This window comes from Ceratotherium simum, chromosome 19 (genome assembly GCF_057802395.1).
Source record: "Ceratotherium simum simum isolate JZ-2026a chromosome 19, ASM5780239v1, whole genome shotgun sequence".
Taxonomy (NCBI): domain Eukaryota; kingdom Metazoa; phylum Chordata; class Mammalia; order Perissodactyla; family Rhinocerotidae; genus Ceratotherium; species Ceratotherium simum.
This window is the reverse complement of record NC_141918.1, coordinates 51,019,756-51,047,561: the sequence shown is the minus strand read 5'-3', so window position 1 is coordinate 51,047,561 and position 27,806 is coordinate 51,019,756. Positions and strand designations below refer to the sequence as shown.

At 37.2% G+C, this 27,806-nt stretch overlaps 1 protein-coding gene across 3 annotated transcripts in view; it reads left to right on the top strand.

The window, feature by feature from the left end:
* Positions 1-27,806, top strand: part of MED23 (mediator complex subunit 23) — a 47,440-nt gene that overhangs the window by 7,842 nt on the left and 11,792 nt on the right. For 2 of the 3 annotated variants that reach the window (XM_087444121.1, XM_004422324.3), the window contains 14 exons: positions 161-230; positions 1,530-1,642; positions 3,226-3,321; positions 3,869-3,886; positions 8,867-9,067; positions 10,966-11,109; positions 18,223-18,368; positions 19,340-19,585; positions 21,096-21,238; positions 22,551-22,725; positions 23,391-23,554; positions 25,930-26,054; positions 27,088-27,293; positions 27,383-27,563. In XM_087444121.1, the coding sequence (XP_087300247.1) occupies positions 161-230; positions 1,530-1,642; positions 3,226-3,321; positions 3,869-3,886; positions 8,867-9,067; positions 10,966-11,109; positions 18,223-18,368; positions 19,340-19,585; positions 21,096-21,238; positions 22,551-22,725; positions 23,391-23,554; positions 25,930-26,054; positions 27,088-27,293; positions 27,383-27,563 (2,028 nt within the window). The remainder of the gene's footprint in view (positions 1-160; positions 231-1,529; positions 1,643-3,225; positions 3,322-3,868; positions 3,887-8,866; positions 9,068-10,965; positions 11,110-18,222; positions 18,369-19,339; positions 19,586-21,095; positions 21,239-22,550; positions 22,726-23,390; positions 23,555-25,929; positions 26,055-27,087; positions 27,294-27,382; positions 27,564-27,806) is intronic. The other variant, XM_004422325.3, reaches the window with a different exon arrangement.

Here is a 27,806-nt window from a genome sequence, read left to right as displayed (position 1 = left end):
GTAATTGTTTGGAAGGCAGCAAAAGAGAACTAACGTTTATTTTTTTTTATGTGCCAGGCATTCTACTAAATCTTTACATATTATCTCGTCTTATGTAAATGATCCTTATATTCAGAGCAATCTTGATTTTATTTTTATACTTTTTTTGTTTTGTTTTTAGTTACTTGGAAACCTGGTGTCAGACTTTGTGGATACCTTCAGGCCCACAGCAAGGATAAACTCCATTTGTGGTAGGATTAAAATTTAAAATATACTGAATAGTACCTGATTTTTAGTGATCTGACTGTTGAACAAATTTGACGGATGTGTCTTATACATGTCTCGGTGGCTTGTAACTCGCTAGGACCTTCATAATAGCCTTTTCCTTGTTTTCAGGTACTTTGTGTGAGTGTAGGGAGGGGAAAGCGACTGTCTGGTCTGGGTGTAAGCTTCAGGTAGAACCTTTCTGGAAGCTATATTTCCTGGTAATAAGAGGGAACTTTTAACAGAGCTAGTAGAGCACCACGGAACCTTTAAGCAGCGGGAAGTTGAACAGACCTGTCCCTCTGTGGCCACAGGACACAGGACTATCAGGCTCTTTCAGCCTGTTCCAATTCACACCTTTGCTCTGTACTTCGTTTGTTTTGTTTTCCATTTTTTCATGTTTTTTTAGATTCTCAGAATTTTCTTTTAAAAATAAGCATGTGATTTGGCAATTTTTGCAGTGCCCATATGTACTCCTGAATTATTTCTAGGAATCATGGTGGCCTCAAAACTGTCTGGGAATATAGACCATCATTTAGTCAGTGACCAAATTTTGAGCACTTCTTTTGAGCCTGGTGCTGTTCTAAACACTGGAAGCAGAAAAACTACATAGACACTAGAAGATAATTCTCAGGCTTCTAACTTTTGTAACTGGGTGTATGTTGATATCTTTTAATGAATTATGGAAGTGGTGCAGGTTTGAGAAGGGTGATGATGATTTCACTTGAAGATATGTTGAGCTGGAGGTGCCTGTGGGCCATCCAAGTGGCAATATTCATCAGGCAGTTAGATATATTAGCTGATGATCCTCTGCTACGTCTAAGTCTTCTAGGTACGTCATGCTTGAAGTTAGTCATGTTGACCCTAGACTAGAGGTCTGCAAACTTTTTCCAATACTGGTGGTATAGTAAATATTTTAGGCTTTGTGGGCTACACAGTCTGTTGCAACTACTCAACTCTGCCATTGTAGTGCGAAAGCAGCAGTGTTCCGATAGAACTTTACGAAAACAGGCAACAAGCTGGATTTTGCCCATGGCGTATAGTTTGCTGACCTCTATCTTGGATACTTGGACAAATGCAACATTTTTGAGTTTGGAAGGCCTGTACAAATTGGTCTCCAACCATCTGTACGAAAAATAAAGAACATTCCAAAATATCTAATTAAAACATCTTTTAAACCAGTACCTGGTTCAGCATAGATATTTGTTAAATATTTGTGAGTGAATGAAGGACCAGGCACTGCTGTGTTCACATTTACTTAAAAACATTTTTTGTAATACATACAGGCCGCTGTAGCCTTCTGCCGGTTGTAAATAACTCGGGTGCCATTTGTAATTCATGGAAATTGGATCCTGCAACTCTTCGTTTTCCTTTGAAAGGGCTTTTGCCATATGATAAGGTATGTTGCTAAACATAATGGAACTTTTGGTCCATCTAGCAGTCTTCATCCTGGATTGTATGATGTGATGCTAAATTGTCTCTTCATAGACTGAAGAAGTAAATCCCCGCCCCCCTCAAAGCCCCAGTAGATAGTTGTATGTCATAGTTGCACATCCCTCTAATTGCTGTATGTGGGATGCGGCCTCAGCATGGCCGGAGAAGCGGTGCATCGGTGTGCACCCGGGATCCGAACCCGGGCCGCCAGCAGCGGAGCACGCACACTTAACAGCTAAGCTACGGGGCTGGCCCCTGAAGAAGTAAATCTTTAACGAGAGATAGTTTACGGTTTATCACGTGATTCCAGTATCAAAGATACTTGTAGTTTGTGATACTGCAGGTGTTTATGCTCCACTGGTCCACCTCTGGCAAAGCGCTTGGAGTTGGAAAACTAAATTTTTAAATTGATTCCTTGTACAAAGCAAGGACCGAAAATGAATTTGCAGTGTCCTTGAAATTTAAAGAGTGAGCCTTGCATTTGTTAGATTTTTTAAAAGTTGAGAGAAGGACAAAAATGGAGGAGAAAATTCTCAGAGGAAAAAAATGCACAAATATCAATAAAATGAAAGATTAGGTATGGACACAAAGCTATAATGAAATTTGATAGATTCATTATATTATCTTAGGAGTTGAAGTGGTGACAGAGCAGAGTATGGGAAGGGCTAGATATTTTTCATGTAAATATTCTTAATCGTTCTGTACATCATTTTTGACACGAATATTTACATGAAAAATATCTAGCCCTTCCCATACGAATGATTAGGAAACTTGTCCAAAAGTGAGGAGGGTAAAATAGTGAAACTGAGGTGACAATTCTAGGCTCTCGGCATATTAGCAAAACTTTGGAATGTGAAAAAGTGTAAACTGAATGGAATTTGCCATCGTCGTGATAGCTGTAATGATGAAAACAGGTGAACTTACTGTGCACTCACTGGGGGCCAGGCACAGTTCTAAGAACTTGACTCTGCAATAACCCTTATTCTTAACTCTCGTCTTACTATCTCCATTATACAGATGGTGAAACTGAGACCCAGAGTGGGATAGTAACTTGACTAAGGCCCCAGCTTTAGGCAGTAGTAGAGTCAGGAGTTGAACTCAGACAATCTGGTTGCAGAATCGGCACTGTTAACCCCTGCTTTCAGGTCCTTTGTCCTCTCCACATTTGAAAATAGTGTTTATGTTTACACTTGTATGAGAGTGACTGGAAACCGCCTCCTTTCCTCAGATTAGGTTTCTGAGCAGAAAACCCTTTCTTTAAGTGATGTTTACAACCTGCATGTGACTGTAACTGGAGTCATTTCTAAGTGTATCCTCTGTATGGCTTTGGGCAAGTCCCTTCACCTCAGTACATCACTTTTTACCAAACGAGGGGTGGGAGCAGATGAACTGTAAGCACTAAAATCCTATGATTTTTTCCCACTAGATACTGCCTACTGTGTGAAGGTAACAAGTGCCTTTAGAGGATTTTTTGATCCCAATTTCAAATTATTTGAGTTAACATTTACTTTGATCTTGAAGCAATGATTTTCTTTATTTTCTTTAAAGGATCTGTTTGAACCACAGACTGCTTTGTTGAGATATGTATTGGAGCAGCCTTATTCCAGGGATATGGTCTGCAATATGCTAGGTTTAAATAAGCAGGTACTGTACTATGCTGGAAACCTCATAAATTCTGCATAGAATCTGCACTATTCTTTTCTCTTTTCTTTGCTATAGCTAACAGAGCAAAACAGTTAAGAACTATTTGGTGATTTTTTTTAAATGGATGGTTTAATTATACAATGTATTGTTCCTATCATTTATATATTGCTTTAAGAATGTTTAAATTAAAAAGGAGATATTTTAAAAGTTGGTTTATTTTGCATTGCTTTTTTTTCTATAAGGCCAGTTTCAAGTATACCTTTTGCCAGAGAAACCTACACATGACTGAACCATAATTTTTGACTTTTTTTGTTGTTTGGGTGTCTATTTTTTTAACCCATGGTATCTTCACCGCGGCCTCATTGCTGATTTTTCTTTTTTTTCTTTTTGGCGTGTGTTTGTTTTTGGTGGTTGAACATGTGGGAGGGTTTGTGCTGACTCTGGGTTCCTTGAAGCTGGCCTCATAGTCACTGTTTTGTCTTTTCTTTTTTTCTTCCTTTATTTTTGTTCTGTCCTGTCTTGTCCTGCCCATCCTCCAATGCTCTAGACCTTGAACATTGCTCAGGTATGTTCACAACCTTACTGTTGTATTGTGACTAACGATACGCTGGCCGCTTTGTAGCCACTGATTCCATTTAGACAATACATGTATGGTCGGGGCTTGAAATTGGCAGGACCATGCTGAGACCAAGGCCACTAAAATGCATTTCTTCTTGGGATGTGAGAGTTGTTTTTGGTGGATTCTTTTTGGTTTTGGTTTTTGGTGTTTGTTTTTTTTATAGTCTCTTTTTTTTTTTTTTTTTTTTTTTTAAAGACAACACCTGGCACGCAAGAAAGCCTGTCACTTTTTGATGGGTTGTTTTTCCTTCCCACTCCATTTTACTGTTTTTCATACTTTAGGCTAAAGCTAGCCTGGTGGAATTTTCAGAGATGGAAAGATTTGTGGTGGCCTTCATCTTTCCAGACTATTAAAACATAAATAAATAACAACATCAATAAAAGTACTTATGTTGCTTTGCCTTAAAACAAAAACAAGTTAAAAACAAAACAAAAAAGAAAAAAACAAGCACTTTAATAGAGACATGTTACTTTTAAAAGTTGGAGTGGTAAACTGTATACAGGGAAGATTTTTTTGGAAACATGGGGATTGACTAAGAAATGTCACACTCTTAGGTGACCCCACACCTGCTTGACAAACACCCTTCTTTGTCAGTCTTTGCCAGAAGTGTCTTCCTCCTAGAGCGAGCATCTCTCAGTTGAAGCTCACCTGCGGAGGGAGAAAAACACTGGCCAAACTTTATAAACCAAACTCTTATGCAGTCCCAAGTCTGTTCCAGGACTTTTCACCTTTGAGATTTTAAGCAAAATAGTGGTTCCAATTATTTTTGTTAAAAATTTTTGAGCCCAACATATTAAAATAGACCAGCTTTTTGATTTTAAAAAGACATTCTTGTCTAGGTTATATAAAATAGCGTTACTGTTTGCAATACTATAGTGAAGGTTGTGCCAGTGCTTCCATTTATAAAGCCCTATTTTTAAGGACATATAGCTTGGCCATAAAACTTGCTCAGTGTTGAAACTTTGCATGCCAAACCTCACCCTAGTAGCAGTATCTCTTTTATTATTTTAAGTTTTTTCTTCTGAAAAATTTACCAAGTTTCCTTGTTTGGACAAGCCTTTGTACACGTGAAACTGAAACTGCTCACACTACAGTATTGATAGTTACCTCCTATAATCTGTCAATTTAACATCTTAAATACCACATCGTTAATTCTGATCAACTTCACTTGAGTTAGAGGTAAGTATTCAGCTCACTTTGAAAGAATGCTTCATGCTATGTCTTAAAACTAATTTTTGCAATGAACTTTAAGTCATACTTGACTCCATTTTTTTACAGTTTGGTGGATAAATGTACCCATGGTCATCTGAGCTGCAAGTACCTTCCCCCAGATACCCTGAGCCATCCTTAGCTTTTCTCTTTTGGGGGGCAGCTCTTCTCAAACTAAAAGTTGATGAAACTCAGAGAAGAGTATTTCTGATCTGATCATTTTAATAACAAGTTTCAACCTAAAAAAAGTTTATGACTAAGACATAAATCCGTAAAAAATAAAGTTTATAATGGAAATGCTGACAGAACATTATTAGTATTGGTCCCACTGTAGTGTAAACATTGTCAAAAATTCACAATTCCTCAGTAATTGTTTTGGTAGAAAACTCTGTAAAGAGTGGACTTGTAGATGGAAGATATATGCTTAATTGAGTTGATATTTTTACCACCTGGAAAGTAGAGTAGAAAATGAGAACACTGTAAGAACCATATGGTTAAAAATAGACAAGTTACCTTATCACATCTTTTATCATTATAGAACTATATCCTGCACTATACTTTTCTTGTCCTTTCTCTAGCAATGCAATAATTTACTTAAAGCTTGAAACCTTTTAAAAGCTGTCCATATTGCATTTTCCAGTAGGAATTGGGCTATATTTTATCCTAAAATCGGTTGCGTCAGAAAGTCATAAAGAGCCCAGTTCTGTGACCAGCGAGGTGGAGTGTTTACAGTGGAAGAGTCCTGTTTTGTGTGTTTACACAAGGGTTAGTGTTCTTTCTACTGATTAAGAGCATTACAAAATAGATACACTCCTCGAGCTCTTATGTGGTGGCATGTGAACTCTGGTTACCCTGAGACAGTGACGTACCAGGGTAATCCCTCAGTTTGTCTTTGAAAGGCACCACTGAAAGCAGTATTAACTGGCCTAGGGCTCCAGTTCTGATTGGCAGAGAATATGATAAATGACATACAAAGGGATTTTTCTTCCCAACTGGTCCTGAATAGGTATTGCTTTAAAATTGATTTCTAGCACTGATATAACGATTTAAAATTAAGCCCACTTAAGTACAATGTATTAAAATTTCACGATAAAAGCAGTACCAGAATGTTACATGAAAAGTGTCGGGGACCACTTAATATAGGATACGGTTACTAAGACTGAAAAGCATTCTCATTTGCCATTTGAAACAGTGGTGGGAAAGAATTGGGCAAGGGCAGAGGTTAATGTTAATATTTCTTTTGAGGCTTTGTGCCTGATTTTCAGCTTTTACCAAAGCTGTTTGTTTCCAATACACTTTGAGCTATTACACAGAAACTGAATTGGTAAAATATTGAATTTAGATTCTTATTGCTAAAACAGGTTTTAACTAAATATGCATATAGATCTGCTGCAAACTAACTTATATGCCTATGTCTTGAAGACTTAAATTTACAAAAGCCTTCAGAAAGCAAGTTGTGAATAGCCACAGGCGTAGCATCCACTGGCTTCCGGAATTATTGGAACTGTGACTGATAATTAACCTTTATTCACAGATCATTAAACTGCTCTATAAATTTTCGTTTGTTCCACTTTGTACTTACCTTTTAGTGGTTGAAAACTAAAGCAGAACTTATTCCAAAGTAGTTAGCAGCCCCACTATGATTAGACAGGTCATTTTATATTTTTACTTTTCTTTCTTTTTGGTATTATTAAAACTGGCAAATAAAGGAACATGTTTAAGCTACCCCTGAACTTGGATTATGAAATATCCTTGGCTTTAACAAAAGACACCAGGGAAATAGAGAGTTAATCCTGATAGATGCTCTGCTGCCCTCAGACACCAGGGCATTTGGCACCGTAGATTCCTGATTGGTGTAATTCTTAACAGAAAATTTGGGGGCAGTCTTGAGTTGTGGTATGTATTGATAGATCATCAGCTTTAACTGTAGATTTCCTAGTTGTTCTTTGTCAAAATTTTAATATTTTTGGTTTTCCTCCTTAAATCATTAACTCTCTGACCACCACTACAGCCCTAAAAATATGTAGGTAAAAATCCAGTTTCTTAAAGCATATAGCTGATACTAAAAAGGGAGTATCACTCCAAAATGACTCAGGTGCTAAAAACCAATCTTATTTAGTTTGATGTTTTTTCCTGAAGCAGATTGATGGAAGACTATCATGGATGGAGGAATAGATGACAGATTGGTTAGTTTCCAAACTATAAGCAAATTCCCATCACTAATGAAAAATTCCTACTGGAAATCCTGGCTTTACTTCTTTTCACAAATTTTTCTGCCTCTTGTATACTTTGAATGATCTCACTCTACATTTGTGTTGTCTGACACATTTCTTAGGTTGTTGGTGGTTGGCAGAACTAGTGAATTTCAAGCCCTGTACACAATAGTTTTGCATGCTGATTTAAGAAATAGTTTGTAGTGTTGTCTGTTGCACTTTGCTCTGCTTCATAATGACAATTACATCTGGAGGAAAAATACTGTAGTCTCAACCGGTGGTGTTAATATTGCTATTCGTAAACCTGTAATGTGGTTGAACTGTGATCATGGCATTGTGTTTTTGGAAAAAATATGAAACAACCATTGATGCTTACTGTTTTGGATAGATGTTTGTTTTATTTGCATGCTTTAAGAAAGTGCAGCTATATTGGAGCTTTACAAGTTTGGAGCTGGCAGAGAGCATGCAAAAGAGGGGATGCTATTCATTATGTTTTGTTTTTTTCCAAATTCGTCCCCATTTTGCATTTTTCCCCTAAATTTAAAGAAATCATATCCCTTTTTCATGGCAAAAGACTAATAATCACATCTAAAGTTTAGAGAGAAAGCATCTATATTAGTAATTGTATTCACTAGAAAGGCTTCCAACTGCCTGGCTATTACATCATATAACGTATTTTATAAAGGAAATATGAAAGTGGCTTAAAATATGGCTTAACATATTTCTTTTGGTAAAACTATACTTTTTTAAATCACTTTTCAAAGCATAAATCTTTTTGCCTCTAGAAAGGGAAATTGCATTTTCATTTTTAGTGTTTAAACTCAATTCTTTTTCTTGTTTTAGATTTTAAAATAGTCTAATTTAAGATTAAAGCTGCATTATGTTTGGCTTCTGAGAGGGAGGAGCAGAGATTAACTTTGAGATCAGTTTTTTTGTAGAGGAAGTTTCCATTTCAGTATCAGAATCAGTACCACACATTGAAAAACAGGCATTGAATAATCTGGTAGCTATCCAGGTATACATCCGTACATAAAGTTAGAGTAAACAAAATAAATATATTTACATACTGTTTTGTTTGCTCTCCTATCCAATATTTGGTTCTGGGAAATCCAGGGTTTTCGTATTTTGAGTTAGATTGCAAAATTGATACCGCTGTCCCCATTTCTTATACCTTTTAAATTACCTTTCTCCAAGGATAAAGAACAAAATTTTCTACTGTGCAGTGCCCTTTGTCAAATTGAAAGAATGATATCTGTAGTAAAAGTCAAAAGGTAATGGGAGGTCTGTTTTGTGTCAGACCTGAAGCTAATTTCTTAATGAAACTCATCCTCTGTGATAATGTAACATGATGCAGCTTTAATAGACTCAATCTAACCTTAACTTTCTAAGTTCAACTCCATTCCATGCTTCTCAGCCTCTTGTTACAATTAATGCCCATTAACTGGTAACTTCTGAAACTAACCGGGAGGCTTTTGGAATACTGTATTTAATCTTTGCCCTACAGCACAAGCAGCGCTGCCCTGTGCTGGAGGACCAGTTGGTGGACCTGGTGGTTTATGCCATGGAGCGATCTGAGACCGAGGAGAAGTTTGACGATGGGGGCACAAGCCAACTCCTGTGGCAGCATCTCTCGAGCCAGCTCATTTTCTTTGTGCTTTTCCAGTTTGCAAGTTTTCCACATATGGTCCTTTCTCTTCATCAGAAGGTAAGTACTAAATCTTTTGTCAGAGCCACTTCACCTGTTGATTAGTATGTTTTAGACTGGTGTGGACATTGCCTAGTGACTTCAGCAGTGGTAGAAGTTCTGAGCCCTAATTTCTGTTTTGTTCAGTGCTTTTATGGTTTCTTAACTTTTCACTTTCCTGTCACTATAAAAACTGGATTCACTTATTCCTTCCACATATTCACAGTGCAAGGACCGGGGGATACAAGATGAAAAGACACTATAGTACCCTCAAAGAGCTCCTTACTAATGGGAAAATGTAGTGTAAACAATTTGATTATAATTTAATAGTTCACATATGGAAGCATGTTTCCCTGAAATAGGTATGAAGGAGAATAATTCCTACTAAAGAAATCAGGAATGGCTTTCTCAAAGAGATCTTGAAGTTGGCACTTGAAGGACAAATAGAAATTTGCCAAGAGGAAAAGATAGGAAAATGTTTCCATAGCAATAAGATCATCATTTGGAAAGGGACAGAAGTGTGTGAGAACTGGAAAGAAAAATATAAAAGGGAAAGCTGGTGAGATGAGGAAGGCAAGAAGGCAAGACGTGGAGAACTTTATATGGCCATGTGTTTGTTCTAAGGAGTTTAGATTTTCTTTGGGAGGCAAATGAGGAGGGGAATGACATCATCATATACAAATTGAAAAAATTACTGCTGATGGCCACATGTAGGAAGACAGTGATGTAGAGGTGGATGGGGCAAAATAAATGGCCAGGAAATTTGTAAGGGAGCTAACTGCAGTGGTCTGGGTGAGAGATGCTGAGGGCCTGAGCCAGGACGGAGAGGAAGAGCCAGAGACCAGGTGTGCTGACAGGTGAATAGCACTTCGTGACAATGGTAACAGAGGGAGTACCAAGAGTCTAGGATCTCTCACTGGTTTTGATGTTGGCAGTGAATGGAAAGGTAGGACAATGGATCCAAAACAGAGAATACAAGTAGAAGAGTAAGTTTGTGGGAGGAGTTGATTTTAGTCGTAAGGTTTTAGACACACTGAATGGAAATAAAATAAGTGTTGTTATGTCTGTAACATCTCTCTACAGCATGGATAACTTTTGGGAAAGTTTTTCGTAAGAGTTGTTAAAATCCTTTCAACCCCACCCCCACCCCCATTGATTTCTGTTATGATCTACAGGAAATCAGGAAAAGTGTTTTTTGATAACCAATCCTTGAGGATTTGAAATTTTAAAAAAAAAAATCCTTTTGGTATAATAAAGAATTCCTTGTGTTTCGAGGAGATATATTTAGTAATTATCCCATGTGAAACTTGATTCTCGTGCACACATGATCAACTTAATTATGTTCAAAAACATTAAATTTTTGATATGCATAGCTGTTTTGGGGATCAGGGAGGAAACATAATATTAAAATAATTTAAAAGGCTCAGGGGCCAGCCCCGTGGCTTAGCAGTTAAGTACTAAGTGCGCTCCGCTACTGGCAGCCCGGGTTTGGATCCTGGGTGCGCACTGACACACCGCTTGTTGGGCCATGCTGAGTCGGCGTCCCACATACAGCAACTAGAAGGATGTGCGACTATAACATACAGCTATCTACTGGGGCTTTGGGAAGAAAAAGGGGAAAAAAAAAATGAGGAGGATCGGCAATAGATGTTAGCTCAGGGCCAGTCTTCCTCAGCAAAAAGAGGAGGATTGGCATGGATATTAGCTCAGGGCTGATCTTCCTCACCAAAAAGAAAAATACATTAAAAAAAAATTTAAAAGGCTCTGCTTGGTGTGTCTTGGGTTGAGACTAAGTAAATGCCAAAGTTAGATGGCTAACTTTCTGAGAGCAGGATTTCGCCTTTTTTTTTTTCTTCAAACTCTACTACATCCATCTCTTTAACTAACTACGTAGATGTATATTTAAACGTCTTTTACAGTTAGCAGGGCGAGGACTGATTAAAGGCAGAGATCATCTGATGTGGGTTCTACTGCAGTTCATTTCTGGAAGCATTCAGAAAAATGCACTAGCTGACTTTCTCCCTGTCATGAAGCTCTTTGACCTTCTGTACCCAGAAAAAGAAGTAAGTTTACTAAATAGTTAACAATGCGATGAGTGAATTGTGTCTAATTTCCGTTTAAGGATTTTAGTGTGATTTTATGAAAAGAACACTGGATTTGGAAGCTGGAAACCTGAGTTCTTTTCCTAGTTCTGTGACTAACCACGATCATGGGATGTACATTCAGTCTCTCTTGACATTAGCTTACTCATGTAAAGTGAAGAAATTGAACTAGGTTATTTCTGAAGTTTATCTTAAATCACAATTGAACATCTAGTATAGCAAGCTGTTTCTCTACATTGTAAGTAGGTTTACAATTTTAAAAAGAAGTAAGCTGTTTTAATCTGTATACATTATTGAATGACCAAATAACATCAGTGTCTATTGTTAATATCTTTTTATGTTTGTTTGCCAATTCAGTATGTCCCCCCAGTGTTTCATTATGTCAGGTGTTTGAGTAAAATATGGTATATATTGATGGTTGCTGTTTTTTTTTTAATTGATGTTTTAATAGTTTTTAACATTGTGAAATTTTGGGTTGTACATTTTTGTTTGTCCATCACCATATACATGTCTCCCTTCATCCCTTGTGCCCACCCCCCTACCACCACTGCCCCTGGTAACCACAATGTAGTTTTCTCTGTCCATGTGTTGGTTTATATTCCACATATGAGTGAGATCATACAGTGTTTGTCTTTCTCTTTCTGGCTTACTTCACTTAACATAATACCCTCCAGGCTCATCCATGTTGTTGCAAATGGGACGATTTTGTCTTTTTTTATGGCTGAGTAGTATTCCATTGTATATATATACCACATTTTCTTGATCCAGTCATCAGTCGAGGGACACTTAGGTTGCTTCCACTTCTTAGTTGTAGTGAATAATGCTGCAATGAACATAGGGGTGCATAAGCCTGTTTGGATTGTTGATTTCAGGTTCATTAGATAGATTCCCATTAGTGGGATGGCTGGATCATAGGGCATCTCTTATTTTTAATTCTTTGAGGAATCTCCTTACCGTTTTCCATAGAGGCTGCAGCAGTTTGCATTCCCACCAGCTGTGTATGAGTGTTCCTATTTCTCCACATCCTCTCCAACATTTGTTGTTTTTTGTCTTGGTGATTATAGCCATTCTAACGGGTGTGAGGTGATATCTTAGTGTTGTTTTGATTTGCATTTCCCTGATGATTAGTGATGTTGAACATCTTTTCATGTGCCTTTTGGCCATCTGTGTATCTTCTTTGGAGAAGTATCTGTTCATTCCCTCTGCCCATTTTTTGATCAGGTTGTTTGTTTTTTTGTTGTTCAGTTGTGTGAGTTCTTTATATATTATGGAGATCAACCCCTTGTCAGATGTATGTTTTGCAAATATTCTCTCCCAGCTGGTGGGTTGTCTGTTCATCTTGATTCTGGTTTTGTTTGTCTTGTAGAAGTTCTTTAATCTGATAAAGTCCCACTTGTTTATTTTTTCTTTAGTTTCCCTAGTCTGGGTAAGCATGTCATCCGAAAAGATTCCTTTATGACCAATGTCAAATAGTGTGTTGCCTATATTTTCTTCTATGAGTTTTATAGTTTCAGGTCTCACCTTCAGGTTTTGATCCATTTTGAGTTAATTTTTGTGAATGGCAATAGCAGGTGGTCCACTTTCTTTCTTTTGTGTGTGGCTGTCCAGTTTTCCCAACACCGTTTATTGAAGAGACTTTCCTTTCTCCATTGTACGTTCTTAGCTCCTTTGTCGAAAATTAGCTGTCTGTATAGGTGTGGTTTTATTTCTGGGCTTTCAATTCTGTTCCATTGATCTGTGTGTCTGTTTTTGTACCAGTACCATGCTGTTTTGATTACTATTGCTTTGTAGTATGTTTTGAAGTCAGGGATTGTGATGCCTCCTGCTTTGTTCTTTTTTCTTCGGATTGCTTTAGCTATTCGGGGTCTTTTGTTGCCCCATATGAATTTTAGTATTCTTTTTTCTATTTCTGTGAAGAATGTCACTGGGATTCTGATTGGGATTGCATTGAATCTGTAGATTACTTTAGGTAATATAGACATTTTAACTATGTTTATTCTTCCAATCCACGTGCATGGGATATCTTTCCATTTCTTTATGTCATCATCGATTTCTTTCAATAATGTCTTGTAGTTCTCATTGTATAGGTCTTTCACCTCCTTGGTAAGATTTATTCCTACATATTTTATTCTTTTTGATGCAATTGTAAATGGTATTATCTTTTTGAGCTCTCTTTCTGTTAGTTTGTTATTAGCATACAGAAATGCAACTGATTTTTGTAGATTGATTTTGTACCCTGAAACTTTGCTGTAGTTGTTGATTATTTCTAATAGTTTTCCAACGGATTCTTTAGGGTTTTCTATATATAAAATCACGTCATCTGCAAATAGTGAGAGTTTCACTTCTTCGTTACCTATTTGGATTCCTTTTATTCCTTTTTCTTGCCTAATTGCTCTGGCCAAAACCTCCAGTACTATGTTGAATAGGAGTAGTGAGAGTGGGCAGCCCTGCCTCGTTCCTATTCTCAGAGGAATGGCTTTTGAGTCTTTCCCCGTTGAGTATAATGTTGGCTGTGGGTTTGTCATAAATGGCCTTTATTATGTTGAGGTACTTTCCTTCTATTCCCATTTTGTTGAGAGTTTTTAACATAAATGGATGTTGTATCTTGTCAAATGCCTTCTCTGCGTCTATTGAGATGACCATGTGGTTTTTATTCTTTGTTTTGTTGATGTGATGTATCACGTTGATTGATTTGCGGATGTTGAACCATCTTTGCATCCCTGGTATAAATCCCACGTGATCATGTTGTATGATCTTTTTAATGTATTGCTGTATTTGGTTTGCCAATATTTTGTTGAGGATTTTTGCATCTATCTTCATCAGTGATATTGGCCTGTAATTTTCTTTCTTTGTATTGTCTTTGTCTGGCTTTGGTATCAGGGTGATGTTGGCCTCATAGAATGATTTAGGAAGTGTGCCATCTTCCTCTATTTTTTGGAATAGTTTGAGAAGGATGGGTATTAAATCTTCTTTGAATGTTTGGTAAAATTCACTGGAGAAGCCATCTGGTCCTGGACTTTTATTTTTTGGGAGGTTTTTGATTACTATTTCAATCTCTTTACTTGTGATTGGTCTATTCAGATTCTCCATTTCTTCTTGGTTCAGTTTTGGGAGGTTGTATGAGTCTAAGAATTTATCCATTTCTTCTAGATTGTCCAATTTGTTGGCATATAATTTCTCATAGTATTCTCTTATAGTCCTCTGTATTTCTGTGGTATCCGTTGTAATTTCTCCTCTTTCACTTCTAATTTTATTTACTGGAGCCTTTTGTCTTTTTTTCTTAGTAAGCCTGGCTAAGGTTTTGTCGATTTTGTTTATCTTCTCAAAGAACCAACTCTGTTTCATTAATCCTTTCTACTGTTTTTTTGGTCTCAATTTCATTTATTTCTGCTCTGATTTTTATTATTTCTCTCCTTCTGCTGACTTTGGGCTTCGTTTGTTCTACTTTTTCTAGTTCTGTTAGGTGTAATTTAAGGTTGCTTATTTGGGCTTTTTCTTGTTTGTTAAGGTGGGCTTGTATTGCTATGAGTTTCCCTCTCAGGACCGTTTTTGCTGTGTCCCATATGGTTTGGTATGGCATATTTTCATTTTTGTTTGTTTCCAGATAGTTTTTGATTTCTCCTTTAATATCATCAATGATCCATTGGTTGTTCAGTAGCATGTTGTTTAATCTCCACATTTTTGTCACTTTCCCAGTTTTTTTTTCATGGTTGATTTCCAGTTTCATAGCATTATGTTCTGAAAAGATGCTTGTTATGATTTCAATCTTCTTAAATTTATTGAGGCTTGCTTTGTTTCCCAACATATGGTCTATCCTTCAGAATGTTCCATGTGCACTTGAGAGGAATGTGTAGTCAGCCGTTTTTGGATGGAGTGCTCTGTATATGTCTACTAGGTCCATCTCGTCCAGTTTTTCATTTAAGTCTACTATTTCTTTATTGACTTTTTGTCTGGATGATCTATCCATTGATGTAAGTGGGGTATTAAGATCCCCTACTATTACTGTGTTGTTGTTAATGTCTCCTTTTAGGTTTGTTAATAGTTGCTTTATGTACTTTGGTGCTCCTATGGTGGGTGCATATATATTTATAATTGATTTGTCTTCTTGGTGGAGTGTCCCTTTTATCATTATATATTTCCCTTCTTTGTCTCCCTTAACCTGTTTTATCTTGAAGTCTACTTTGTCTGATATGAGTATGGCAACACCTGCTTTCTTTTGTTTGCCATTGGCTTAGAGTATTGTCTTCCATCCTTTCACTCTGAGCCTGTGCTTGTCTTTAGAGCTGAGATGTGTTTCCTGGAGGCAGCATATTGTTGGGTCTTGCTTTTTAATCCATCCTGCCACTCTGTATCTTTTGATTGGAGAGTTCATTCCATTTACATTTAGGGTAATTATTGATATATGAGGGCTTAATGTTGCTGTTTTGTCACTTATTTTCTGGTTCTTTTGCATTTCCTTTGTTTCTTGTCCCATTTGTTTCGGGCTGCCAGTTCAGTTTGGTTGTTCTGTCTTATGACTCTTACTAGTTTTCTCTTTGTTTATCATATGTGATTTTGTTTTGATTATTTGTTTAGTGGTTACCTTGAGGTTTGTGTAAAAAATCTTGTGTATGAGATAGTCCATTATCTGATGGCCTCCTATTTCCTTATACTAAGTCAATTCAATCACTTTCCTCTTTCCCTTCTAAGTCGTTCTTGTTATACCTTATTCTATCTTGTGTTGTAAGTGTATGTTTACAGTGATGAGGTTAAATTTATTTTTGGTGAATTCCTTCCTTTGATCTTTGATTTTGGTATTTAAGTGGTTGCTAACCTATTCCGGTAAAGATCTACTATTTTCCTCCTTGCTCCAAGCTTTGTATTCCCTTTCTCTTCTTTTTTTCAGGCCTGAGGGCCTTCTTGAGTATTTCTAGTAGTGGGGGTCTCGTGGCCATGAACTCCCTTAGCTTTTGTTTATCTGGGAAAGTTACTATTTCTCCATCATATTTGAAGGATATTTTTGCTGGATAGAGTATTCTTGGCTGAAAGTTTTTGTCTTTCAGTATTTTGAACATGTCATTCCAGTGTCTCCTAGCCTGTAAAGTGTCTGTTGAGAAATCCGCTGAGAGCCTAATGGGAGTTCCTTTGTACGTTATTTTTTGTTTTTGTCTAGCTGCCCTTAATGTTGTTTGTCATTGACTTTGGCCAGCCGTACCACTAGATGTCGTGGAGTGGGCCTTTGCCTGTTGACGTATTTAGGTGATCTGTTAGTTTCGCTTACTGGTATTTCCTGCTCCTTCCCCAGATTCGGAAAGTTATCAGCTATTATTTCCTTGAATAGGCTCTCTGTTCCTCTTTCCCTCGCTTCTCCCTCAGGAATACCTATAATTCTTATGTTACATTTCCTAATAGAGTCATATATTTCTCGGAGACTTTCTTCATTTCTTTTTAGTCTTAGTTCTCTCTCCTCTTCCATCTGGAGCATATCTGTATTCCTATCCTCTATAATGCTAATTCTTTCCTCCATATTGTCAGCTCTGTTCTTTAAAGATTCCAGATTCTCCTTTATCTCCTCCATTGTGTTCTTCATCTCCATCAGCACTGATTGGTTTTTCTTTATAATTTTAATATCTTTTGTGAAGAAACTCCTAATCTCATTGAATTGTTTGTGTTGTCTTGTGTTTCGTTGAGTTTTTTTATGATAGCTATTTTGAAAATCTCTGTTGTTTAGGTTATGGATTTCTGTGTCTTCAGGGTTGGTTTCTGGGCGCTTGTCATTTTCCTTCTGGTCTGGTGATTTCATATATCTTTGCGTTGTGGTTCCTGTATTGGCTTTGTTTTTCCTCGTCCTGGAAATATCTAATTGCAATTTCCACCCGCTGCCACTGTGTGGGGGTAAAGGGCTGTGTAATCTGAGCCCCCTGCGCTCTTCCGCGGCTGTTCGCTGCGATCCACCAGTCGCTTGGTCTGGTCTGGTTGGCTGAGCTGCAGGGTCCCGCTTGTGGGGGTGGGGGGGCTCTCTCTTTTGCCTGCTGGGTCTCTGGCCTGGGGGTCTTCTTGTTCGCCCCTCGTTATCCGCTCGCTTGGGGTGCTCAGATGTTGATGGTGGCCCTGTAGCTGTTCTGAGTCCTCTGTGTGGGAGTTTCCCACTGGCTGAGAAAGCCCGAAGAGCTACGGTTTCCCCACAGAGGGCCAACCCTCCCCTCTCCCTGGGAGCCGCTCAGACCGGGATCACTGATCTGATGGGGAGGGAGAGGAGTTCTCCTTACCTCTCCCACTTCCTCTATGGGCCCAGCACGTTCCACTCTCAGATGTGCGGCAGTGTGGATCTTTCCGATCTTGCTTTTCACTGTCTAGGATTCCGTTGTTGGTCTGAGACTGTTCCTTTTGTTGTATCTTATCGACGGAAGAGTTTACGGGAAAGCTCACTCCGCCATGACGCTGACGTCACCCTCATGATTGCTGTTTTTTTAGAAGCATGTTATCATGGAAATTTTTAAACACATAGAGTTCAGTGAGTAGAAAAATAAACTCCCATGTACCCATCACCAAGAAGCATTCTTGTTTTCATCTTTCCTCCTCATCTTTTTTGTTAATGCTGGACAATTTTAAAGCAAATTTCCAGACATCCGTGTCATTTCACTTATCAGTATATGTTTGATGATACTCATTTAAATTGCATATTTCTTAATTTTTATATGTTCTTGAAAAGCATATATGTGACTTCTAGAAATTCTGTTTTCTGTGTATTTATCACATTCAGTAATATTTCATAATGATGTTTAATTTTTAATGAATAAAAATTTTTAAATGATTGTGAATGCTCTGCAGCAGTTGGAAAAGCTTGACTAAGCACCTGTGAATTTCTGTTATTTTCCTGGCAAGTAAAAACAATCTTGTAGTAGTTTCAATATTCTATAGCTGTTAGATCTTCTGATTTGTATTATTGAATAGTCAAAGAACAATTGGATCTAAATTAATGCGGGGTATTTTAAAAAGAGATATATCAGAAATGGGTTACTAGAATACATATAATTAGTTAATTCTTCTCTTTCTTATAATGTACACATTGTTATTTTTATATTTATTTTTCAGTATATCCCAGTTCCTGATATTAACAAACCCCAGTCAACTCATGCCTTTGCCATGACCTGCATTTGGATTCATCTCAATAGAAAAGCCCAAAATGACAACTCCAAGCTACAGATTCCAATACCCCATTCCCTAAAGCTTCACCATGAGTAAGTGTTTGTAGCTTGACAGTTAATTTTTTATTTCGTAAATAGTGGATTGTAGACTAATATTAGTCTCAGTATTTGTGTGAAGTATGGAAATCTCCCCACACCCACAGGAGGTAAGGGCGAATATTTAATGTGTATGTTGTACCAAGAGAAACTGACCAATACCTGCATCAGAAAACAACTAGAAGATTAACTAATCCTGTTTATGTGTATGTGGATATATATTTTTTAAATTTTCAGGTCTCATCTTTGCTTTTACAGGTTTTACCTTAATTAAAGTTCTTAATTTCCAAGAGTATGTGAAAATGTTTCACACTTTCTTAAGTACTTGGAATTTAAACATGATCTTCTTGAGATATCTTTCACTCCCTGGGCTGCCAGGATTGATAGAGCTGATCTGGCTGGCATGCTCCCCTACATCATTTCCAAAGCTGTGATTACTTAAAGAAGATACCCTTTTTAGACAGGACTGGACTTCAGTCAGAGGTGTTAGGAATAGCTGAACTCCTCCCTTAGAACTTCTGAAAAGGACTGCTAAATCTTTTCATAGGAGGCTATAGGGTAGTCAAACCTCACATTTCATTTGGCTTTCATTTTATGAAATACCTCTTACCCATCTTTTCATAGTGACTTCTGTAGTGAAGGCATATTGTTGTGGTTAAGCAGACAGATAATGGAAATAAACCTAGTACGTGAATTTGTGTTTTTTTTTTCATTATCTGAATCTTAGTGCTGTGTATGTAGTACATACTTAACAAATATCCATTGTTAACTTATAATTACTTAAGTTCTATGTGAAATGCTATTCAAACTTTTATATCTGTTTCTACTGTACGTTTTGGGCAGAGACTATAATACCTATAGGAATAAAGATAGTAAATAGTAGCATGAAATTAAACTTCTTTAAAATGCAAGTTAACTTTCTGGAAATTATTTGCATTTCTTCTGTTTAATGGAATGTGAAATTTTAGATTCCTACAGCAGAGTCTTAGAAATAAAAGTTTACAGATGAATGACTACAAGATTGCGCTGCTGTGTAATGCATACTCTACAAATTCAGAATGTTTTACGTTACCCATGGGAGCTCTGGTAGAAACTATTTATGGAAATGGAATTATGAGGATACCTCTTCCTGGAATGAGCTGTTTGGCTTCAGGATCTATTACTCCCTTACCAATGAACCTCCTGGATTCACTGACGGTTCATGCCAAAATGAGGTGTGTTCTTTGTATTTATTTGGTCCTATGTCAGGGAATTGATACGCATATAGTATAGACTTGATTTCATGATTATGTGTGTGTGTTTATGGTCAGGTACATTGTAAAAAATAATTAGGTTTTTTAATTACAAAAATGATAGTGTTTATTATAGGAATTCTAGAATATGTGAGTAAACACAAAGAAAATAGTTGCTATAATCCCTCCATAAGAAAAAAGCATTGTAAACATTTTTTGTTTATATTCTGAGTCTTTTTTTCTATGTATAACTATATATGAATTTATGGAAGTTCTTTTGTTTTGTTTTTACAAAATGGGCTTTTACTGTAATACTGTTTTACTATAATACTATTTCCCATAATAATCTGTCACACACCTTTTTAGGTCTAGTGTTCTTCAAAAACATCTGTTTTGATTGCTAAAAAGAAGTCTTTTGTGTGGCTGTACATGATTAGCCAGTCCCACATTGTTGGACATTGAGGTTGTTTGCAGTGTTTTAGTATAGATGCCAATGAAGGCTGTCTTTATGGCTGTCTTTGCACTTATCCGTAACTGACATTTTCATTAAATAATTATCTGAAAGTAGAATTGCTGGGTCCAGGGATACGAAAACTGTAATGCCTTTACTGTATTGATTACCAATAAGGGCACTTTTAGAATCGACATTATGGTTTCTAACAGACAGAAAAGCACCTCGAGTGCCCCTAGAAGCCAATGTGGTAATGTAAATGAGTGACCCCTGGTGCTGAAGGAAGGTGAGCCAGATCCCGAAGCATGTGGAAGCACGTGTGTGCGGAGGAGAATCAGGCTGGCTGCAGCGTGCAGGGCTCTTCTCATGGTGCTGCCACTTTAGCTAATTTCTGGAATGTGAGAGTGCAGACTGGTGTAGCCAACTCTTCTAAATTTTTTTGAGAAGGGCTAGAAATCCAGATTATTTCTAGTCTTTTCACTCTTAAGTATTGTCTAAACTTCAAACACTGTGTAGGTCAAAAAGAATGCGCCTGTGGGCCTCCAGGTGGGGCATCAGTTCTAGAAACACATGCTCTTTTTCAAATAGTAAACACCGTGATAGGATTTTACATGTGCTTTCCCTGCACGTCTGACAGTTGAGGAAAACGCTGTTAGAACCTAACATTTGGGTCTTAGCAGTGATTTATTAAGTAATTCTATAACAAAAGTTATTTAATTTCTCAAATGGTTTTAGTTACATATTTGAAAAAGAAAAACAGACTCAAACCATTCAAGCTTGTTCTTGTGAGTTGTACCCAAATTTTGTTTTTCCGGCAGCAGAGGGATCCTGACGCACATTGAAAGCACCACAGAAACTAGAGTCAGGCTCATGCTGTGCGGGGCGTCACTGCCAAGGATCCCGCACAGCTGAAATGATGAACGTGGAGCTAATTCAGATATTGAAGTTCAGATTTATGCCAAGTTCCCTATAAGTAGAGTAACCCCTGTATCTATGTCAAAAATATGGATTTTTATTTTCTTTCCATTTGTTTCTCCTCAGCCTTATCCACAGCATTGCTACCAGAGTGATAAAACTTGCTCACGCCAAGTCCAGTGTGGCCTTGGCTCCAGCCCTAGTGGAAACCTACAGCCGTTTACTGGTCTATATGGAAATAGAGTCTTTGGGCATCAAAGGATTTATCAGTAAGATGGGACTTTCTGGTGTTTATCACCATTAACCCATTCATTAACTCTACAGGTTCTCTTCTGGTGCTGGGAATTCAGCAGTGTACAGAAGTCACTGCTATCATAGAGGTTACCTGCTAATGAGGGAGACAGACAAAAAAGTAAATAAATGAAATATGCAATATGTCAGGTGATATAGAGAAAAATAAAGCAAAAAAGGATAGGAAGTGTGAGCATCAGGGGAGTGAGTTGCATTTTTAAATGAAGTGATAAGAAAAGGGTACTGTGCTGGGGGCTTGGGATGCAGTGAGCAGAACAGACCTGGGCCCTGTCCTCACGGAAGAATCCATGGTCCCATTTGCCCCCTTTGCTATGTCTTTTGCTCGTTCGCCCCGGGGCAGCAATGAGAAATAAGTCTGAGTGGCAGCAGGGAAGGAGTTTTCCTGCAATGCAGAAAACAGGTTATAACATCTGCTAGTTACTGTGCAGTTCTAAATGATAGATACTTTCTAATGGAAGTGTTTTTCTGATTCATGATAATTCTGACTTTTCATCAATACAGTATAATTTTAATTTTAACCATAGTTACTCCTTTTTGGGGGCAGGTGGGGTGAAGAAGATTGGCTCTGAGCTAACACCTATTGCCAGTCTTCCTCTTTTGCTTGAAGAAGAGTAGTGAGCTAACATCTGTGCCTGTCTTCCTCTATTTTATATGTGGGATGCTGCCACAGCATAGCTTGATGAGTAGTGTAGGTCTGCGCCCAGGGTCAAAACCTTTGAACCCTGGGCTGCCGAAGCAGAGCATGCCGAACTTAACCACTTAACTGGCACCACCGAGCTGGCCCTCCCATAGTTACTCTTCTTCCCAGATAATTAAGAGTTGAATAAAACTTTCTTGGGAGAGAGGAGGGAATAAAAGCAGCTATGATGCAATTTGTATATTAAAAAGTGATCTTCATACTTCAAAAGGTTGGGAATGTTAACTTTATAAAAACAACTTAAAAGATAACTGAGAAGTGAGGAAGGTTAGAGCGAATTTTTTTCACATCTTGTCTCTTAATTTATATTTCCAGATGAATTTGAGTATCATTTGTCAAATTCTGGGAAAAAGAGAACTTGGCATTATAATTAGGATCTGGATTTTTTTCTTACAATAGAAATTATGGAGAAAGTATAGAAAATATATGTGTATATGTGTATGCATTTGTATGTATGTGTGTGTGTTCATGATCAAATCTTTACATAGATTTTACTCAATGTGACTTTTCTTCAAATATCTTTTAACGCATAGCTTTTAATAATTGGTGCCTCAAACTGTCTTGTTCCTAAGGTCAGCTTTTGCCAACTGTTTTCAAATCTCATGCGTGGGGGATCTTACACACACTTCTGGAGATGTTCAGCTACCGGATGCACCACATTCAGCCTCATTACCGAGTTCAGCTCCTGAGTCATCTCCATACTTTGGCTGCAGTGGCACAAACAAACCAGAACCAGCTCCATCTCTGGTGGGCTCGTTAGAGACTGTCTTTCCCTAAGATTTATTAGAGACTTTGTTGTAGATGGGGAACTTAATCCTTTACCTTGTCATTTTTTTATTCATTTGTCGTAAAACTCTGCTTCCAGGGTATTTTAATTCCAGTATAAAAGGAGTAGAGTCCAGTTTTTTAAATAGAAACTTATTAAGATAGTTGAGTCCTTGCCTTGGGATCTTTGGACTGAGAATAAGTACTTCTAAGGCCTTTGACGTTGTGGTCTAACTCAGCCCTTTAGAAGACTGAATTTAAATCTACTTCGGATTATGGTTAAAGTAGCACGTCATTTTGATTTTGCTCTAATTGAAAAGATATTTCAGATAGAAAAATGTAATTTTTGAGATGCTGTATATCCAGATGAAATTTTTTAGTCCCACAGGCTGCAAGCTGTCTTTTTCAAATGTGTAAAAATGTCAGATGATTTTTGCTATAAAATTTTGGCTCCTCAGGTTTTTTAAACAAAGTAATAAGCAAAGCTCATTCTCACACAAAAGAGGAATTTTAATCAAAGATGAAAAATTCATAGTTTGCATGTTTTTCCATTGTAATTAACCTAGAATTAGATTTAATTCTATAATTCTGAAATTTTATATGCAACTGAACTTTCTCCCGTTTCTTTTTGTTCTCTCCCCTTTCAGTGTTGAGAGCACTGCGCTCAGGCTGATAACAGCCTTAGGTAGCTCGGAGGTCCAGCCTCAGTTCACGCGTTTCCTTAGCGATCCCAAAACGGTACTGTCAGCAGAGTCTGAGGAGCTGAACCGAGCCTTGATATTGACCTTAGCTAGAGCAACTCACGTAACAGGTACAGTGAACGTGCAACCAGCAGCGACAAACACAGATGAATTACAGTGTGCTGTGTTCCTACTGACGATTAAGGGGATAATGTACTGAAAAGATAGTTTTCACTTGTTCAGACAAAAACAGGTGTTTTGATATCGTCACCATTTCAGTCATTAGTGTAGGTTCTTCTGTGTACCATCATTTTAACTCAGTTGAGCATCAGTTTTCAGGCATCTTAAACATCATCTTAAATTAGTGGTTCTTGAGCTTTTTGGTCTCAGCACCTCTTTACACTCTTCAAAAAAATAATTGAAATTCCCTAAGAGTTTCTGTTTATATGGATTATGTCTAGCAATATTTGCTTTATTAGATATTAAAATAGAGATTTTTAAATATTTATTTGATTCATTTAAAAGTAACAATAATAAATCTATTATATGCTAACATAAACAACATTTTTTATGAAAAAAAAGCCCTATATTTTCCAAAAAAAAACTTCAGTGAGAAGAGGTGCCATCGTTTTACATTTTTTGCATCTCTCTTTAATTTCTGATGGAAAGGAAGATTACTGGGTTCTCATATTTGCTTCTGCATTTAATCTGTTGCAATACATTATTTTAAAGTAAGTGAAGAAAATGTGGCCTCACATAGACATCAGGTTGGAAAGAGGAGGAGTATTTTAATAGCCTTTTTAGCTAATTATGAATATTCTTTGTTGTCACACTAAAGTTGGACAAGTGATAGTTTCTTAAAGGTTAGTTGTAATGTGGAATCCAAAGTCTTATCAGTGAACTTGTTGTACTCTGTTACATTATAATCCATTGATCTATTTTGTACATTTAATGGATTTTTTTGAATCCATGTATATTTTTTAACTTCATGAATTGGTGGTTTGGAAAACATTGGTTCACTGAGTTATGTAGCTCTTGCAAATGTTGACACAATTCGTTATATAGTATCAGAAAATAGCATTTGCTAATATCACTACAAATTTCATTAGAAAAATCTTAAAGTTTTGGAAAGCTCATGGTGGTAGATACAAGTTTTCCAAAATTCTAATTTTCACTTGAAAGGTAAGATTTTATCATTGGGAAAAGGTGCAGTCATTTGTTTTCTCTAAATTTGTTTATAGGCTCCCTTTGTTAATTTTCAGGAAAATGTCTATTAAATGCCCATCTGAAGAACTATAGTTTTCTGTCAGATGTTCTTTCAAGTAAAATTGGAATTCCATGAAAAAAAGAGCTAATTCAACTCAATACTCAATCACACAAGTACTTTTCCTCAAGATCCCCATCCTACCTCTGGGTGTAGCTGGAATACTTTATGCATACATATTTCCATTTTTCCACACACAGTATTATAAATAGGTGTACTTGAGGGTCAAGATGTAATAATTTTTTACTACTTCATCGAGGATGTCCTTAGTGAACCTGGCATGTTTTTCCCCTGAGAGTGTGGTGGTGAAGATTACAACGGCTACTAGTACAGTGTGGTGCCACTGTTGGATTTGTGCTGAGGGCAGCAGTTTTACCCACCAATGCCTTTGCATCACCAGTGTACATATCCACCCAGTGAAAAAGTTAATGATATCTTAGTATTATTATTGTTTAAATAGGTTTGACTTCATCAAATCCTTGAAAGGATATTCCCCAGACTCTGCACACAGTCTACAGACCACACTTTGAGAATTGCTATTTCAAAAAATAGTTATTGGGGCTGGTCCTGTGCCCTAGTGGTTGAGTTCAGCACACTCCACCTCAGTGGCCCAGGTTTGGTTCCCAGGCACGGACCTACACTCGTCAGCAGCCATGCTGTGGCGGCGACTCACATAGAAAATAGAGTAAGATGGGCACAGGTGTTAGCACAGGGCGAATATTCCTCAAGCCAAAAAAAAAAATAGATATTGAATTTAGCAACCTCAAATACATTTGTGTAAACTATCTTGTTTTACATAAATAAAACGTCTTTGATTTAGAGAATTATGTTTGTAGTCCATAGCTTTTCAACCACCAGAAAAGATACCTACTTTCTTAATCTGTTCACTAGACACTAATAGTGCTAATACCTTAGTGTCAGAGTGAACTAAATGAGCAAGAGTCGTGGGCCTGTACTACTGTTGTATCATTGGTGCTTTGTAACCTAAAAAAAAAAAGATTCCAGATGTCTTTTGTCTTCTTTTCACTGTGTTCCTGTTTACTAATGTGATAATTCAGATCATTCATAAACTGAGAAAATTCAGGTCCTAAGCTGATTGTAACTGCAGTGAAGCTCTGAGTGTGCATAGCTATTTGTGACTTTCTCTGTGGTAATCATTTGTGAATTGTAGATGTGGTAATCATTTGTGAATTATGGATGTGATCACTTACATCTGGATTACATTTGTTTGTTTATGTTTAGATTTTTTTACAGGCTCTGATTCCATTCAGGGAACTTGGTGTAAAGACATACTTCAGACCATCATGAGTTTTACTCCTCATAATTGGGCTTCACACACCCTTAGCTGTTTTCCAGGCCCACTACAGGTAATCTGCTCTTGAATTACATATTGAATATATATGAAATCCTTCTTCCTATTTACAGTGTTAATCTAGAGAGTTAGCTTTGGTGACTCTAAGGGCAAGGAAAATTAACACTATTTCTTTTTTTTAAAATCCTTCCTATTACTTCCAAAATTTTTTGAGTTATTTCTTGTCCTACTCTAGAACTAAATATGTTTCTAAAAATTTAATTATTATGGTTTAATCTTAATAGTTAACAGTTTTAGAAACTTGTGAGAATTAACACACTACCTGAAAAATTCTTTCTCATAGAACTGAAATGAGGAGAAGTATAATTTAATGGAGCTTCACAGAATACACATAGGCTTCACTTAACTGGATATTTTTTTACAGAGAGAAGAACTATAAATTTGGCTTTTATAATATGGAGAAAGGAAAACCTCATCTACTATTTTTCAGAGAAAGTTTTAGGCAAAATGAACATCTGTTTTCTATAACTTCTAATAGGGCTAGAGCAGTAGTTCTCACACTTATCAGAATCCCCTGGGGGGCGTGTTAAGATACAGAGTGCTGGGCCCCAGCTGCAGAGCTTCTGATTCAGTAGGTCTGGGTGGGGCCTCAGAATGTGTGTTTCTTACAGGTCTCAAGGATGCTGGTGCTGCTCATCTAGGGACCACATTCTGAGAATCATTGGGCTAGTGTAATGGGCTTCCCTTATGGAAATACTAAAATAAATAACCAAAGGGTACATAGATTTCTCTTCTTTTCTTTCCCCCCTCCAAAGATGAGCAGAAGTATCAACAGATGATTGAAAATTCTTTGCATTCAAGCTTGCTTGAATTTCTGTTTAGGAAATCTAGAAAAAAGAATTTTAGAGATAATCTAGTCAAGCCTGCCTATTTTCCAGATTTAGAACTTCAGGCCTTGATTACTGAGTTGTTTCAGCTCACCTAGAGTTTATTAGTGTCAGAGTCAAGTCTAGAGCTGGTTTCTTGACTCTATAGCCAGTGCTCTTTTTACTACAACTGTTGAAATAAACTTCTGACCTTCCTTTTAGGCATTCTTCAAACAAAATAATGTACCTCAGGAAAGCCGTTTCAATCTGAAGAAAAACGTGGAGGAGGAATACAGGAAGTGGAAGTCAATGACCAATGAAAATGACATCATCACTCACTTTTCTATTCAAGGCTCTCCTCCTCTCTTCCTGTGTCTTCTCTGGAAAATGCTCTTGGAAACAGATCATATTAATCAGATTGGCTATAGGTAAGCCAGAAACCTAGATCTGTATTCCGTTTGGCAAACCATCGTATTCATATAGCAATATAATTTACGTTTTACTCTCTGCTTTCCAGAGTATTAGAGAGAATTGGAGCCAGGGCCTTGGTAGCCCATGTGAGAACATTTGCAGATTTCCTGGTATATGAGTTTTCTACATCAGCTGGGGGTCAGCAACTCAACAAATGCATTGAAATTCTTAATGACATGGTATGGAAGTACAACATTGTTACATTGGACAGATTAATTCTCTGCCTGGTAAGACTATGCTTAAGGATAAGTTTCTAAGCTATCTTATTCTCTTTTGGATCAAGGTGTGTGACTGATAGATCTCGTGCTGATCTACTTTATATTGCTTCTAAGGATTTAATGAATTTATACTATGATCAAGCATTGCTATCACTTCCTAAGGAACTAGAGATTTCCCAATTTCTGTATTCATTCATTCAATAAGTATGTGTTGAATATCTACCATGTTCTAGGCACAGGAGGTATAGAAGT